The sequence below is a fragment of the Trachymyrmex septentrionalis genome, unplaced genomic scaffold, assembly GCF_001594115.1.
Source record: "Trachymyrmex septentrionalis isolate Tsep2-gDNA-1 unplaced genomic scaffold, Tsep1.0 scaffold97, whole genome shotgun sequence".
In the NCBI taxonomy this organism is placed as follows: Eukaryota; Metazoa; Arthropoda; class Insecta; order Hymenoptera; family Formicidae; genus Trachymyrmex; species Trachymyrmex septentrionalis.
This window is the reverse complement of record NW_017306160.1, coordinates 1396367-1410878: the sequence shown is the minus strand read 5'-3', so window position 1 is coordinate 1410878 and position 14512 is coordinate 1396367. Positions and strand designations below refer to the sequence as shown.

Genomic DNA, 14512 nt, shown 5'->3' with positions numbered 1-14512 from the left:
AATAAATGAATATATACTATTTACAATTATATATAAATATATATTTTTAGTTATCTTTTAACATTTTTTATAATGTGTTAATAAATACATATAAATAACAATGAAAGAACGTTTGCAACTGTTCGCATATGTGTGCATCCAAAATGAAAAGTATAGCGACAGATATATTACAGAAGTATTATATACATAGAGATTAAGTTCTCATGTCTGAGAATAATAAGGATCGACTCTATTAAAATGATTGCAATTTAATTATAATGTGACAAGTACCAAATAGAAAACAAGTTTTGTGAGTCGCTCACAGTAGATTTGAATATATATTTAATTTACGTTATTACGGTTATTAATTTATATTTATAGAATTTATTAATGTATGAAAGTTCATAAAAATTCTATACAAATAAATTTCGAAGTTTGAAAATTTTCGATTTGATTTCTAACGTATATAGAGTTATCCTATCATTGAAACTTCAGTGAAAAAAATATTTTTATAAAGAATCTCTCGTACATTGCGGGTAAAATTTTGCGAGTCACGATATCTGCGCATTTACACGAGATACGCAACAAGTTCGTATAAATATATGTATATTGGTTGCAATATCGTCAACTGCATCGTTTCTTGTTTTCTTTTGCCGAGGTAAAATTTAGAAGTAGTATTACATCCAATATCATCTTATAAATCTATTTTGAGATGATTTTCAGATTCCTATCTAGACAAAGAAATGTAGCATCAATTTAGATAATCATGTAGCATATCGAAATCATATACATATATTTGAGATGATTTTAACCATCCGTCAGCAATATGGAATTTTAATTCTTTTATCACAGCAATATTTGATTATATAAAAATCTGAGCAAAAATCTGATATATTTGTCAAAGAATTTAACAACAAATTTTTGCCATAAAAATCGGATTGTATTTTGTTTGTACAGATTTAAATATATCCATTAGTATTCACAATCAAAGTATCTTTAAAAACTTCATGTCTACGAAAAATTAATAAATATAAAATCAAGAGAAAAGTTGATTATATATCTTGTGAAATATAAGGTGTAAAAAATAAAAAAATGAGCCAATTCATTAGAACATTTATAATTTCCTTGATCGTCACTTATGCCAGTTTCTCTACCAATGTAATTTAATTTTAATCTTGAATCAACTAACTCTTCATCTTTTTTTAGTAGATCGAAAAAAAAAAAAATAAAGAATAAGTTGAACAGAGATTAAAATTAAAAATAGAAATTTGCTCACTCTTATAATTTTCAAGATGCGTAATTGATTCCAAGATTTTATAAATATCACTTCATAATTTATATTCCGGAAAATCGCAATTCCGCCAATTTTCATCGCAAGTTCCACTGGTGAGAACAAACGCCGCGTCGTCATTGGGCGATTTACGTCGATTACATCGAAAAGCCCAATCCAAAGCCTCCGTGAGCAAGCGATTGTCGTCGATCGCAATTCGTGACGTCACGACACATTCTGTAACGTGTCCAATGTACATTCGTCGGACGGTCGGATCCATCGGTGACCGGAAGCTTGCAGGTAGAACAAGTAAACAACGTGGCCGCAACGAGTAGCAAATGATTCGGATTCGTTCGGCGAATTGCTGCGCTTTCAAATGAGTGGCACGCGATCGCGAAGGTGAACGGGGATCTCGCGGCCTAATCGCCGCATATCAACGTTTGCCGTTGACATCGTAGCGACAAAGTTACAAAGGGGCTCGCGACGCCGCGTAAAAGCCGCTTTGTCGTGGTTTATTTTTGCATTCGAAATCGCTATATTTTTGCGTGCAACATAATCTTAAAATAGATCGCGACGACGACGGCGACGGCGACGGCACTGCGGCAGTGACGACGGTAACGTGCGATGTATTTTCCGCGCGCTGATGACGAGCGAGGAACATGAGTTTTGAGGTTACCACGTATCTGAGTGGGCTCGGCTAATTCTTTTCCTAAACGTTGCTCGGGCACGAGCCACTCGCGAGGATGGACACTACCAGCGAGATAATCGACGAGCCCCAACAGTCGCTGGTCAAGCGAATTTATTATTCGGCAAGGGATGGAATGGCGATCGCTCTTTATACCCTGCTGAACGACAAGTCTGATGTCGAAGTCAATTGTTTGATTAACCAGGTAAATCGTAATATTTTATTGCGTCACCTTTCACTTTTCATCACTCGCAAAATTGCACTGTTCGATCAGATGTTCTAACAAATGTCGAAAACACTTGATTAATTGTGAATAAATATTGACCTTTGTTCTGTTAGAAAATTGCAATTGCAATAAGTGTTAAAAATAATAAATTATTATTTACAGAATGTTTTATTGTAATAGAGGTAAATATTTAGAAAATATATATATTTTTATATATATTTTCCTTTTTTACCAAATAAAAGTATGGTGTAGAGAGGGATTTATTGTCTCCTTTTATACTAAACAACTTTTATTTAGCATGTCTTGGTAAAATTAAATATTTTCGAAATAATTATCTGTTAAAATGAATCACCCTGTATATAATTATTTGCTGTTTTTTTATTCAATTACTATTTGAATTATGAACCATTCTATTTCTTAGAAAGAAAGGCGTGATATGAGGCACTTTAAAATAGCATAATTTATGCACATGTTACGTTAAAAGTATTAATAATAAAATAAATTGATATAAAATTCATTGATGTTAGGTACTTATTAAGAGATATATACGATAATTTAAGATTGTAGGAAAAGAAAAAAATGAAAAATGTGTTCACTATTGTTAGCAAACATAGAGTGCTTTTCATTTATACCTATATTTCCACCAGTGTAGATTAACTTTAATTCCGAATTAACTTACTCTTATTTTTTTCCAATTTTAAGAATTAAAAAAAATGAAGCATAAATTATATCAAGATTAAAATTAATCTACATTGGTGAAAACGAACAATACTTGTATTGATTTGTGTCATCAAATTGAGGGCACCCATATTAACAATGTATATGTGTACTTACTAAACATTTCAGTAAGCCATACTAATTAATATAAATTCTTTGCAAATAACATTTTATCAACAACAGGTTTGTTAATTGAATTACAAGCGATTTGATATATTTTTATTTAATTTAATTTAATTCTTTTTTATAAAATAGTTTTATTTATTGCAACATGGTGAATTTGCAATGGTACTTTGAATTGTATATTGTCTACACTTAAATTGAAAAAAATATTATGTCCACATGTTTACTAATCAACATATACATAATTAAAATTTCCTGACTAAATTGTTCTTATATATATAAATATAAAGTGCATCTATGTCATGATACCCACAAAGAATTATTCAGGACAACTTGCAACACTTGTTTAGATATGTGCATACGCGAAGAAAGCTGTGTAGATGTTATTTATAATATAGGTTATAAGATTTTAAATTCTTTTTATATTACAAACATTATTGTTATATTATTATTAATTTTATAAACCTTATGCAAATTATATATAAAATATTATATAATTTCTCAAATGTTATTTTTTAATTTAAACATATAATATATTTAATTTTTTCTTATTAAATAATCAACTTATTAAATAATAAAAAATTATTTGCTTATAATTAATCGAGATTAAAAAAAAATGCAATTATGTTTATACAACAATGATTGCATTCAAGAGAAAAAGTTTTACAACTATTGTAAAATTCTTTAATTGATTGGCCTTGCTCTTAGTTCCTCACTGGACCTAAATGTATAAACCAATCGTATTCAAGAATTTTACAATGGTTGCAAAACTGTTTTTTCTACTGAACACAGTCAATATTTAGATTTGTATTTGAATTTATATTTACAGAAGGTTCTAGAAGATGACGGACAAAGGTGCACACCTTTAATAGTTGCCGCGCGTTATGGACATAGCAAAGTAGTCAGAATGTTGCTTGACAAGTTTAAACCTGATTTAGAACAGGAAGGAACGGTGAAATTCAATGGATACGTTATCGAAGGAGCTACTGCGCTTTGGGCTGCAGCAGGTATATTAAAAGACTAATATATATAAACAAAATATTATAATAATTGTGTAGTGCTAATAACTCGTGTTGATTTTTTTTTTAGGAGCAGGACACTTAAACGTTCTTAAAACTCTCGTGAAGACAGGAGCAAATGTCAACCATACAACGAAGACTAATTCTACCCCGCTTCGAGCGGCATGCTTTAATGGACGTTTAGACATTGTTAAATATTTGATCAATCATCAAGCAGATATAAATATTCCCAATATGTTTAACAATACTTGCCTTATGATAGCATCGTACAAAGGACACTTGGATATTGTGAGTATGCTCATATTATAAAAACTCCATTGCTCGTCGTGTATTTATTGTGCAAACATTGTTACATAAATTTTTCCAATTTTTTAATGTGATTTAGGTTAGTTTTCTATTAGACAAAGCGGCAGATCCAAACAAGAAAGCATATTGTGGGGCAACGGCATTGCATTTTGCTGCTGAATGTGGGCACAGTACTATCGTGCACGAGCTGTTGAAGTATGGAGCGCAAATGACGAAGAATGTGAGTGGTATGACGCCTTTAATAACGGGTGCCGAACGGTCACGTGAGGACGTCGTTGAATATCTAGTAAAAAGGCCAGAAATGACAAAGGAAGAAAAAATAGATGCTTATGAACTACTTGGAGCATCGTACGCTAATGATAAAGATAATTATAGTCTAAATATGGCATACATATATCTATGGAAGGCAATGCAATTAAGGTAAAAGAATAAACATTTATTTCTATCTTACCGAGTCACTTTTACGTTGTATATTTTTCTCGTTCTAGGTATAGTGATACTGAAAATATTGTACATAAGCAACTAGGTTCAACTGTGAAAGCATATGAGAATTGGAAAGAATGCGAAACAATAGAAAGTTTAGAAAGTATCAAAGATAATCCCAATGCTATACATATGGAATCGCTTGCTATTCGGGAGAGAATATTAGGTAAATATGTGTTTTATGCTTGTATTATAAATTAAGATTGCGTTTCTTTTTTTGCAAAACTAATACTGTTTGCGTTTCAGGCCTCCACAATCCGGAACTGCCACATCCTATAGTATTCAGAGGCGCTATATTTGCGGATAACGCCAGATTTGATAGATGTATAGATTTGTGGTTGCACGCTTTGAAATTACGACAACTCAATGATATATCCGTTGTAACAGACCTCCTTCGATTTGCGCAAGTTTTCTCGCAAATGATACACGTGGGCGTCGCTCTAGATATTTCTCAAGTGATAAATGTTCTGGAAGCAAGCGTAACAGAGTTGAATAGAAACCAGATCAAAATCCACAATCCGGATTCTAAGGATGACATCGATCAATGTGTTGTAAGTTCAATAAAAAAAAGAGACTTTGATTTATGGACTACATCTTACACTATAATCAAGCATTTTTGACGTTTAGTGTGTTTGCACTCGACAATATATTTTTCTGCGATTTTTAAGGAATGTTCTTTTCGCTTGCATAGCTAATGCCATAGTTCAACTGCTTATGTTAGCAAAAAAGCAACAATAGGTGAATTACATGAAGTATTTTTATGAATATGTCGACATAATAGACGAGATTAGTGCATGCGACAATCATATTATTGTGACAAAAACATATCTCTATATATTTAGAAATAATGTCTTCATAGGAAGAGATGGAATCGAATATTACAACAACTCTATACATTTTAACGATTCTGACAAAACTGATGACTCTTAATGAAAAGAACGATGAATCAGATTTGACACAGGCACATCATCTAATACACAAATTATGTGCGTTAAAAGTATGTTTGAAAGATGGACAGACTTTACTACATCTTGCTGTGAATGCTGAAACTCCTGTCGACGATTTTCATACTAATGATGTCTGCAAGTATGTCATATAATAAAATAGGATTAATGCCATATAAAGATAGGATTACAATCAAATATTGAACAAATTATTTGTTTGGTTTCCAGATTTCCGTGTGCAGCTACAGCACAATTATTGATTCATTGCGGTGCTGACGTAAATGCAATGGATAACGAAAGAAATACGCCGCTTCACGTTATTGTTGGTTACAGTAAAGCAATTAGGTATGCTGTTAAAATTAATATTACCCAACTTTATACTGATACAGATTTGATCATTTTTAAAATATTTTTTTCAGTGATTTTGCGACCTTACATTCAATTATAATAAATCTGATTGAAGCTGGAGCACATATGGACACTATAAATAATAGAGGTCAAACTCCGTATGATGCGGTTACTACGGGTAAATTTGTAAATTTTATTACTGATTTGCTTATTTCGTTGTTGCATTATCATGTGATTATTTGGCCAAAATTCAATTTAATTCCTATTTCAGGCCTAGCTAAAATAATATTACGTACTCGGACCAAATTGTCCTTAACGTGTATGGCAGCCAAAGCAATTAAGACTTATGACCTACCATATCGTGGTAACGTTCCACGTTCACTTGAGGGCTTTATAGAACTTCATGGGCCTGGACTTAATCAGATTTGACAAGTCTTTAACATTGCTACAAAAAAATCGAAATTTTCTTATACAAAGCATATAATACTTAATATTTTTATACAAAAAATACATTAAATATTCGAGTAATTAAAAATTTTATCACATATACATAATTTAATCTATATGGAATCAGGATTTTCAATCTCGTGAAAAACACCGATGTGTGACTTAAACAAAATTGTATAAAAAAATTATCACGTGAAAGATGTGTTTTACGATATATATAAGATTGATACAATTTATTCAGTGATACACTCTGGGATATTGTGTCTTTTTATATTAAACGTACTTTTTAGATGATAAATAGTATTGCTACATAAGAAGCCGTGTTCCGATATACATTGCTGAAAATTTATAGTTTACGTTATGCATACCGTAGATTTTTACTATTGGCTATAGTCGCTGCGTTATAAAGTATTTTAAATAATTAGCCACTGCATTCAATTTTTGCTGACGTTTTCACCGTAATTTTAACTGTAATTACTGTGATAAATAAAATCAAATTAAATATACTTTTCAAGATATACAAATTGTGTGAGTTAAGATACTTTTTGCACGTATTGTTCGATTTTATGTGCTGCTATCCCTCTTTGTTAAAGACGTCTGCTGTAATACCACCTGGAAAAGTATAAAATATATTTTTTCGTTATTGCTATATTAAATTTATTTAATATTTACACACGCACTCTCTGTATACAATCGTGTGAAACTAGGAAGATAATAGTAAAATATATAAGAATATACATATCGCACGACACTTTACAATATATTATTTACAATGTTTACACAGACTCGTTTATCTTATCTATTTTACACATTTTACAACGGCGCTCGCTTATCAATAACACTTCTGTACAAATATACACGTGTGTTCAAAATCTTTTGGCAAAAAGAAAAGAAAAAAAAAAAATAAATAGAGTAATCCTTAGGCAGGTACAATCTATTCGCGGCGGCAGGATTTACATAGGTATGCATTCACTCGTGTCTAAAAAGACGGAATGTGCATACTCTTCGTTGCTCCGTGTTAGCGCGTAACCGGACATGCCGATTTACGCATCTAATTTGCTGCCCTGTCCCTTTAGTCCTTTTAAAATACTATGACAACATTGTGGAAACGTTAATACGATCCAACGACCACGATGAGGTACCCATTCATGTACATTTCCAGTACAAAAACGGTCAACTCGGTTGTCTCGGTTAATTCATCGCGTGTAGAAGAGACATTTCTACATCGCTGAAAATATCATTAGTTAATTGCGTATTTCCGACACGTGATTTCATTGCTCACTTGCTGAAGTGTTACAATGTTTCTCGCAGTGTGATATGTTATAGTTAGTGATGCGCAATATTTGCCGACGTTAATCGCTTCATACTTATATCGCGGTTATTTTCACACACCGTTCATCTCATTTTCACGAATATCTAATTGACATCTAACGCATTATATGAGTTTGTGATTGCGCAAGTACATAAAAAGTTACATATCTCGCTCGTACATTTTTTTATCACTCGATATAATTTGCTTTTAGAGATATGTTAAATTTAATTGATTGTTTTATCTCGTCCTTTAGAAACTCATGTATTATGAAAGCTTAGATAAAATCGAGCGCGTTTAACGTAAATAAAATTCCAATTTATTTCGAAAGAAAACAAATATTTAAAGAGCAGTCGTTTTGATGGAATGTTTTTATTCGAAGTTTATATTGCATCGTAACGTATTTTTCTTCACGTATTTATTGAGACAATGCATATCAATATGTATATAATATTGTTAAACAATAATATATATATATGAAGTGTATCCTATTTTCGCGGATCCTATTTGCATATTGAATTAAACACTACAATGACAGTTTCTTTCTTTACGCGAATATAATATATAATATAATAACGTTTTATTCCCTGATATGAATATACTAATCGAATAAAAGTTAAATATGCGCGGTCAGATTAATTAGATTTATAATTATAGCATCTTGCTGAGAGATTCAGTAGAATTCGTTTCCGAGAACAATTTCACAAACAAACAAAAATACAAAAACTACTGATAAAGAATGTAAATGAAGAATGCGACAGTCATACGCGAAGACATTCGTACACGCTTGTATCCTTCGCATTACGAAGATCCGAACGATATATATATATATATATATTTGGTGGATGTTAATTCGCAAAATTGTACTTCTCGGCCATCACCTTCTTAAATAGAAGTTATTCTTACCATCATTTTCTCAATTGGGTCTGCTAAACGAGTAGCTACTCTCATCGTCACGTTCTCAATAAACTCTGGCAATGACCCGGTAACTATCGCAATTGTCATTTGATTCTGTTACAATTCGCAGTTGAATTTAATAACGATTAGAAGCTTAGTGGTGTCAACCGTTCTTGATTAACTATTTTTTAATAGGCAGGCAATCAGATCAATCCATATTACGCCAAACAGACTAATCACAATAGAAGCTCTCCGTTTTGAGCAACGTGTTTTAAACAGTTTAGGATATGCTTAATTGATGTTTTTAATATGTTTTAAATATGTTTCTTTTATAGTACTGTTTAAACCATATTTGAAGCATTAAAAATATATTTAAGAAAAAACATATGTTTTATTTAAAAAAAAAAAACATTAGTCTTTACCAACCCCCGATTTTGAGACAGCTGCCCTCTAAATTGAATTTTTTTTGTCTTTCACTGCACATACGCCATGTAACCATGTCAGATATCATTAGAGCGAAAGTCAGGCTGGACAAGTTATTTCAGAATGAAAGGATAACTCAATTCCGGCGATCTCAAAAGAATGGAGAGATTCTATTTAAGAAAAAAATTCTACTTGAGGAAAAAAGAAGTCAACATCGATCGTCTCATTTCCAGTAGAGATCAAAGGCTACAAGATCTCTGTTTAAAACTGATCTGTATCGAGATCTAATGAATGAATCTTTTAATCAGCGAATTATCTACAGTTTACTTCCCTTCATTTCAAGTTAGCTAATTTCTTCTGAATTAGAATTTTTCTCTCGTGCTACTTCCCGTTAATATTTACATTTTCCACATATAATAATCGCATGAGAAAACGAATGAAAATTTGCATTAAAAATGAATAAATAGTAGACATTATAGGTAAAATCTTAGAAAAAAGAAAGATATTTTCGATTTCGTAATCTTAAGATTTAAAGAGCGACCTTTTTATATTCGATTAAAGATGATCTTCAATTTACATTTTATATAAATAATGATTCTACAAAAAACTTTCCTCGATGAATGCTTCCAAAGTCAATCTCGTAATTGAATAGCAATATAATACTATTCGCATTTTACCAATCTCTATTTTATTATTGTTTACCATGTCTAGCAACAGATTTATTATATACTATTCTTTGATGATAAATCCTTTCTTCCTTTAAGAATATACAATTTACAATAACTTTACTCGTGTATTTCATTCTAAAACTGTTTTCTCTTTAGGAAATACAGTCGACATAAACTTCGTTTTATCCTTTTCGACATTCAATGAATGATAAAGACAGAAAAATACTTGTGTCGACTGTGTCTCCTAAAAAAAGCAGTCAAAAATCATCTTTTTTATCCGTAAAAATGGTAGCAAGTACACACAAAACTGTGAATCGGTTTACGACACGCAGATTAGATAATCCCTATCTTTTTTCGTTTCTTCATCTTTTCGCGTCATTTCATTATTTCGACGATTAAATGGCCGGTATTCATAGTCGATTGTTATATTTAAGATCATCTAAATACAGTCTCAAGGTGTTATAAATCAATTACAGAAACGCGTATTAGCATCTTAAAACATTACTTAAAACGATCTTAAAATAAGAACTATGAATACCGGCCAATGTGTCTCGCGTGCAAGCAAATGAGACCGTACGATGTAGTCAAGAGCCTCAACGTCAGTCCATGATCCAGGACCGCCATGTCCTAAGATGCGATCAAGTCTCTATAAATGCTTTAAAGAAAAAAATTTTACAAATTGACCAATCAAAGATTAGTTGCTTCAAAACATTTATAACATCGTTGACCGTACCCCTAATCTCAGACAACACGCATGTCCAAAATCGGGACATAAGACGTCTCATGGAGAGAGTTGACTGGCTTTACGCTCTGGGCGGTCGATTCGCGTGATCTGTGGATCCAAATTCGATTCCACTTGTGCCCCATGTAAACGTTTTTTCTGTATTTAAGAAGAACATCGCTCCATCTAATAATAGATTAAGAACTAATACGTATCTTCACTCAAGAAGCAATATCGCTCCAATATGTGTATAAATGATATCTTTATTAAGTCAGGGCTGATTAAGATATAAAAAGGCATAAGGCCTGGCGTTAGACAAACGTCGATTTGAAAGGATATTAACTGTCAACATCGTATGCTCTCTGCTCCCCAAGGAAGTCAAATACACAAATTTATCGCATAGTACTACGAGAGACCTATGCGATAAATTCATCTAATTGGGTCGGAAATCCATAGAAAATAAGAAAAATAGACGTCTTATGTTCCGATTTCGGACATAGCGCTGTGTGGGATAATACTTCAACTTATCCTGCTCGACCAATGATTATGTTGATCGTATAGAATAAAAATAGTGCTGTCAGCCGTCTTAACGGCAACCGCATCCAAGGACCGCCATGTCCTGATAGTTTTTCAGCACTACTTTATTCTCCTCATCTAGATAAAGCATCGATATCGAGCTGAGCGCGGTTGGCACGCAACACGCCTTAGGTACCATTGTCGGCTTTGTTGAGTAAACGAGGGTCTGCACGATCGCGTGATTCGTCGAGTTCAGATGGTCCGCCAGAGGAAACGGGCAATCACCGTGGCAGTAGAAGGCGTCGTATCCGGGCGGCGCGACGATCCAATCGTTCCAGCCGACGTCCGCGAAGTCGACGTAGAGCGGATGCCGCCGGCAATTCTCGCGACCGTCCTTCCGCCGATTCTTCCGTAGGGTGGCTCGCCTGGCTCGTCGGTCCAGTATCTGATTCGCGGATGCCATCTCGTAACGGCCGTCGTCCATGTACGTGTAAAGCATCGGCCGTCTCACCACCCACGCGTCCTTGTGCTCGTCGACGGCCCGTCTCAGCCGCACGTGTTCCTGTGTGCGGGCTAGCGCACCAGTCACGTGCACCAGCAGCCCGTGGTTATCCCGATGATTCTCTATCCATCTCACCACGGCTGGATGCACATCTAGATTAATCGTGGCGTTCTTCGTCGTATCGATCACCTTGCTGTCTATCAGCCGCAATATCGGCTTGCTATGACCCTTCACGCCGGGTCGTATTATGTCGTACACCAGTATCCGGCCGCGTTTACGTTCCGCCCTTACATTTTCGACATCCGCCACCGCGACACGCGTTAAACTCAACTCCGCTGCCTGCAACATCTCGCCGCTAGGTATCCTGCTTAGGTTGAAGGACAACCGGAAACGGTTTGGAGATTGGAACTTGTGGTCCAGATCGCTCTCTGGAAAACAAACAGTAGAAATATCATTAAAGATATCGCGTTAAAAAAATCGTACAAATCTAAGATTTAGGAATGTAAATGAAGAATTATTTTAGATCCAGTAAACAGTGATAGGTAAGATACTCTTAAAATATATCTAGATACAGATGCAGTTACATATACGAAAATATAATATAGATATGGATACACATATTAAGATGTATATAGGTACAGATATCAAATACTTTGAAAGTATCTTCAGATACATTTTAGATACTCTTAAAAATTAATTTCATTGTAATAATGATAATGTGTAAAAAAAATGTATTAGTTATTAAATGAATCATTTATTTATTTATATACAATAGATAATTGAAAGACTTATAATTTTCATAAAATAATTTAGGATAAGAGCTATAAGATGATATTATTCATCATAGTTTTATAAATTAAAAATGCTCCAAGCATTGTGTTTCCAGCTTAACTATACATGCGTTAGAAATTTTACAATCTAAGATCACTGGCTGCGTTCAGTAGAAAAAGCAGCTGTATAACTGTAAAATTTTTTAATATAACTGATTTGCATTTAAATCCTGTGAGGAACTAAAGGAAAGGCTAATGTTATAGAATTCATGTTATAGAATTTTGCAACAACAAAGCTGCTTTTTTTCTGCGGAATAGAATCAATCGACAATCACGCATAAAATGGAATTATGATTATGCTGAGGCCCAATTTCACAATTCTTAACCGAGGTTTAATTTATTTTTCATCTTTTTCCAATTCTAGAATTGAAAAGAGATCATGAATAAGTTGAACCTCGGTTAAGAGTTAACCATCAGTAAAACTGGGCCTGAGGAAATGTATCTAAAAAATGCATCTGAAAATCAGTTCAGATACTGTGTTTTTTTAATCTAGATACAGATACAAATACTCGAATTTGAATGTATCTCAGATACAGATTAGATACACAAAATGTATCTCTATACATATATCTAGATACATGTATAGAGATGCTACCCAATACTGCCAGTAAATATAGTATAACACATGTTGTATTCCACTCGACATCAACTAAAAGTTGTTACTTAACATCAATGTTATAATTTCGCAATAATATAACTGTTATGCAACACCGTGGGTTATATATTTCATTTGGGGAGTTAAATCAAAAAGGTTTTTTTTTTTTTTTCAAAAACCACATAGTATATAAGTTTTATATATACATATAAAATACAAAAAGAGAAATGTAATTAACGATGAATTTTTCATTCCGAAATTTAAACTTTTAGAAAAAAAAAAAAACAAAGTTGAGTTTCAGTTTGTCAAACAAACAATCGATGAATTAAAAATATACAACGCAGCAAAATCATCGTTCCAAAGTAGAATCCATGTGTTTCAGACTTTTCACTTTGAAGGCATGTTATCTCATAGGTCGTGAGTGAATTAAAAATAAATCACGGATGTGTGGGAAGAGGCTACTTAGAAATTTAAAAGAAGTGATTCTTAATGTCCTGTTGTGTCGGCGAATTTATCGGACGTATTTATTATCTTACGACATTTATATTAATAAGGAGTGCCGCCGGAATAATTTTCCGTTCGCGTGACCTACGTGAATATTTTACGACGTACGAGGCGTGCACACATAATTTAAGTTATGCTTCTACGAAAATAGCTAATAACGTTTAACGTTATGACGCAGTTGTTTCTCGGAAACAACTTAAAAACAGTGGATGTAGCAGGCAATCGTATAGACGCAGTTGTAATGCGTATGTAAATTTCGTAAGACGTCGCTGAATCCTAACACACACATATACCTACACACACACGCACACGCACACACACACATACCTAACATGTTACATACGCAGAGTCTAGCAATTTCTGTGGAAGCAAAGTAGTAGGAGCATCAAAGAGCTTCTTGTTAGAGTTTTATATATGATCTGCTCCAAATTTTTATTACCTTATTTTTATTACCTTCGAATTAATAATTCTAGAAAAAAAATAGTAACAAAGAATAGATTGCATAAATTACGAAAACATCGTCATATTTTCTTACAACAAAATATATTAAATTATTATATTATAGAACATAAAGTATTATAACAATTTCATCCCTAGTTTTATAAGTAGATGAATATACATATAATTATGCGAATTACTTTTTTTCTAAATGTTTTTTTAAATTATATATTTTTTTATTATCAAAAAATTTAAAATATTATTCTAAAGCTGTCTATATCGACAACAATTAAATTTTCAATTTTTAATATAAAATAATATAAACCTTTTTTGTTTTGTATGTTGTGTAAGACTGATAGTTTTTTCATCACAATATGCTTAGAAGGCATGCATACGTAATCTTTAAAGTATTAGAACAATGTCGTTTGTAAACAAAATATAATATGAGCGTTTTTTTGTGCATATATGTATATATATACATATGACGCGCTTGAAATGTCATCGGGTTTTACTTGCAAATTTTCATAATAAACGTGATAAAGTAAACAGAATTTCTAACATA

The 14512-nt window shown here is 32.7% G+C and overlaps 2 protein-coding genes across 4 annotated transcripts in view; one reads left to right on the top strand and one right to left on the bottom strand.

The window, feature by feature from the left end:
• Positions 1-1349: 1349 nt before the first annotated feature.
• Positions 1350-7451, top strand: LOC108756280 (protein fem-1 homolog B-like). Its single transcript, XM_018499953.1, has 10 exons — positions 1350-2139; positions 3830-4007; positions 4090-4307; positions 4405-4745; positions 4814-4974; positions 5055-5359; positions 5668-5894; positions 5981-6097; positions 6172-6278; positions 6372-7451. The coding sequence occupies exons 1-10, from the start codon at positions 1993-1995 to the stop codon at positions 6527-6529; spliced, it is 1959 nt and encodes a 652-aa protein (XP_018355455.1). The 5' UTR covers positions 1350-1992; the 3' UTR covers positions 6530-7451.
• Positions 7452-9777: 2326 nt separating this feature from the next.
• Positions 9778-14512, bottom strand: part of LOC108756281 (protein decapentaplegic) — a 17312-nt gene continuing 12577 nt past the window's right edge. For all 3 annotated transcript variants that reach the window (XM_018499955.1, XM_018499957.1, XM_018499956.1), the window contains exon 3: positions 9778-12011. In XM_018499955.1, the coding sequence (XP_018355457.1) occupies positions 11152-12011 (860 nt within the window). In that variant the 3' untranslated portion in view covers positions 9778-11151. The remainder of the gene's footprint in view (positions 12012-14512) is intronic.

Excerpts from the sequence above, each read along its gene's own strand:
- LOC108756280 (XM_018499953.1), top strand. The coding sequence starts at position 1,993 with ATGGACACTACCAGCGAGATAATCGACGAGCCCCAACAGTCGCTGGTC. Across the intron at positions 5,360-5,667 it reads ATGACATCGATCAATGTGTT|GAAGAGATGGAATCGAATAT; the intron begins GTAAGTTCAATA and ends ATGTCTTCATAG. Across the intron at positions 5,895-5,980 it reads CATACTAATGATGTCTGCAA|ATTTCCGTGTGCAGCTACAG; the intron begins GTATGTCATATA and ends TTTGGTTTCCAG.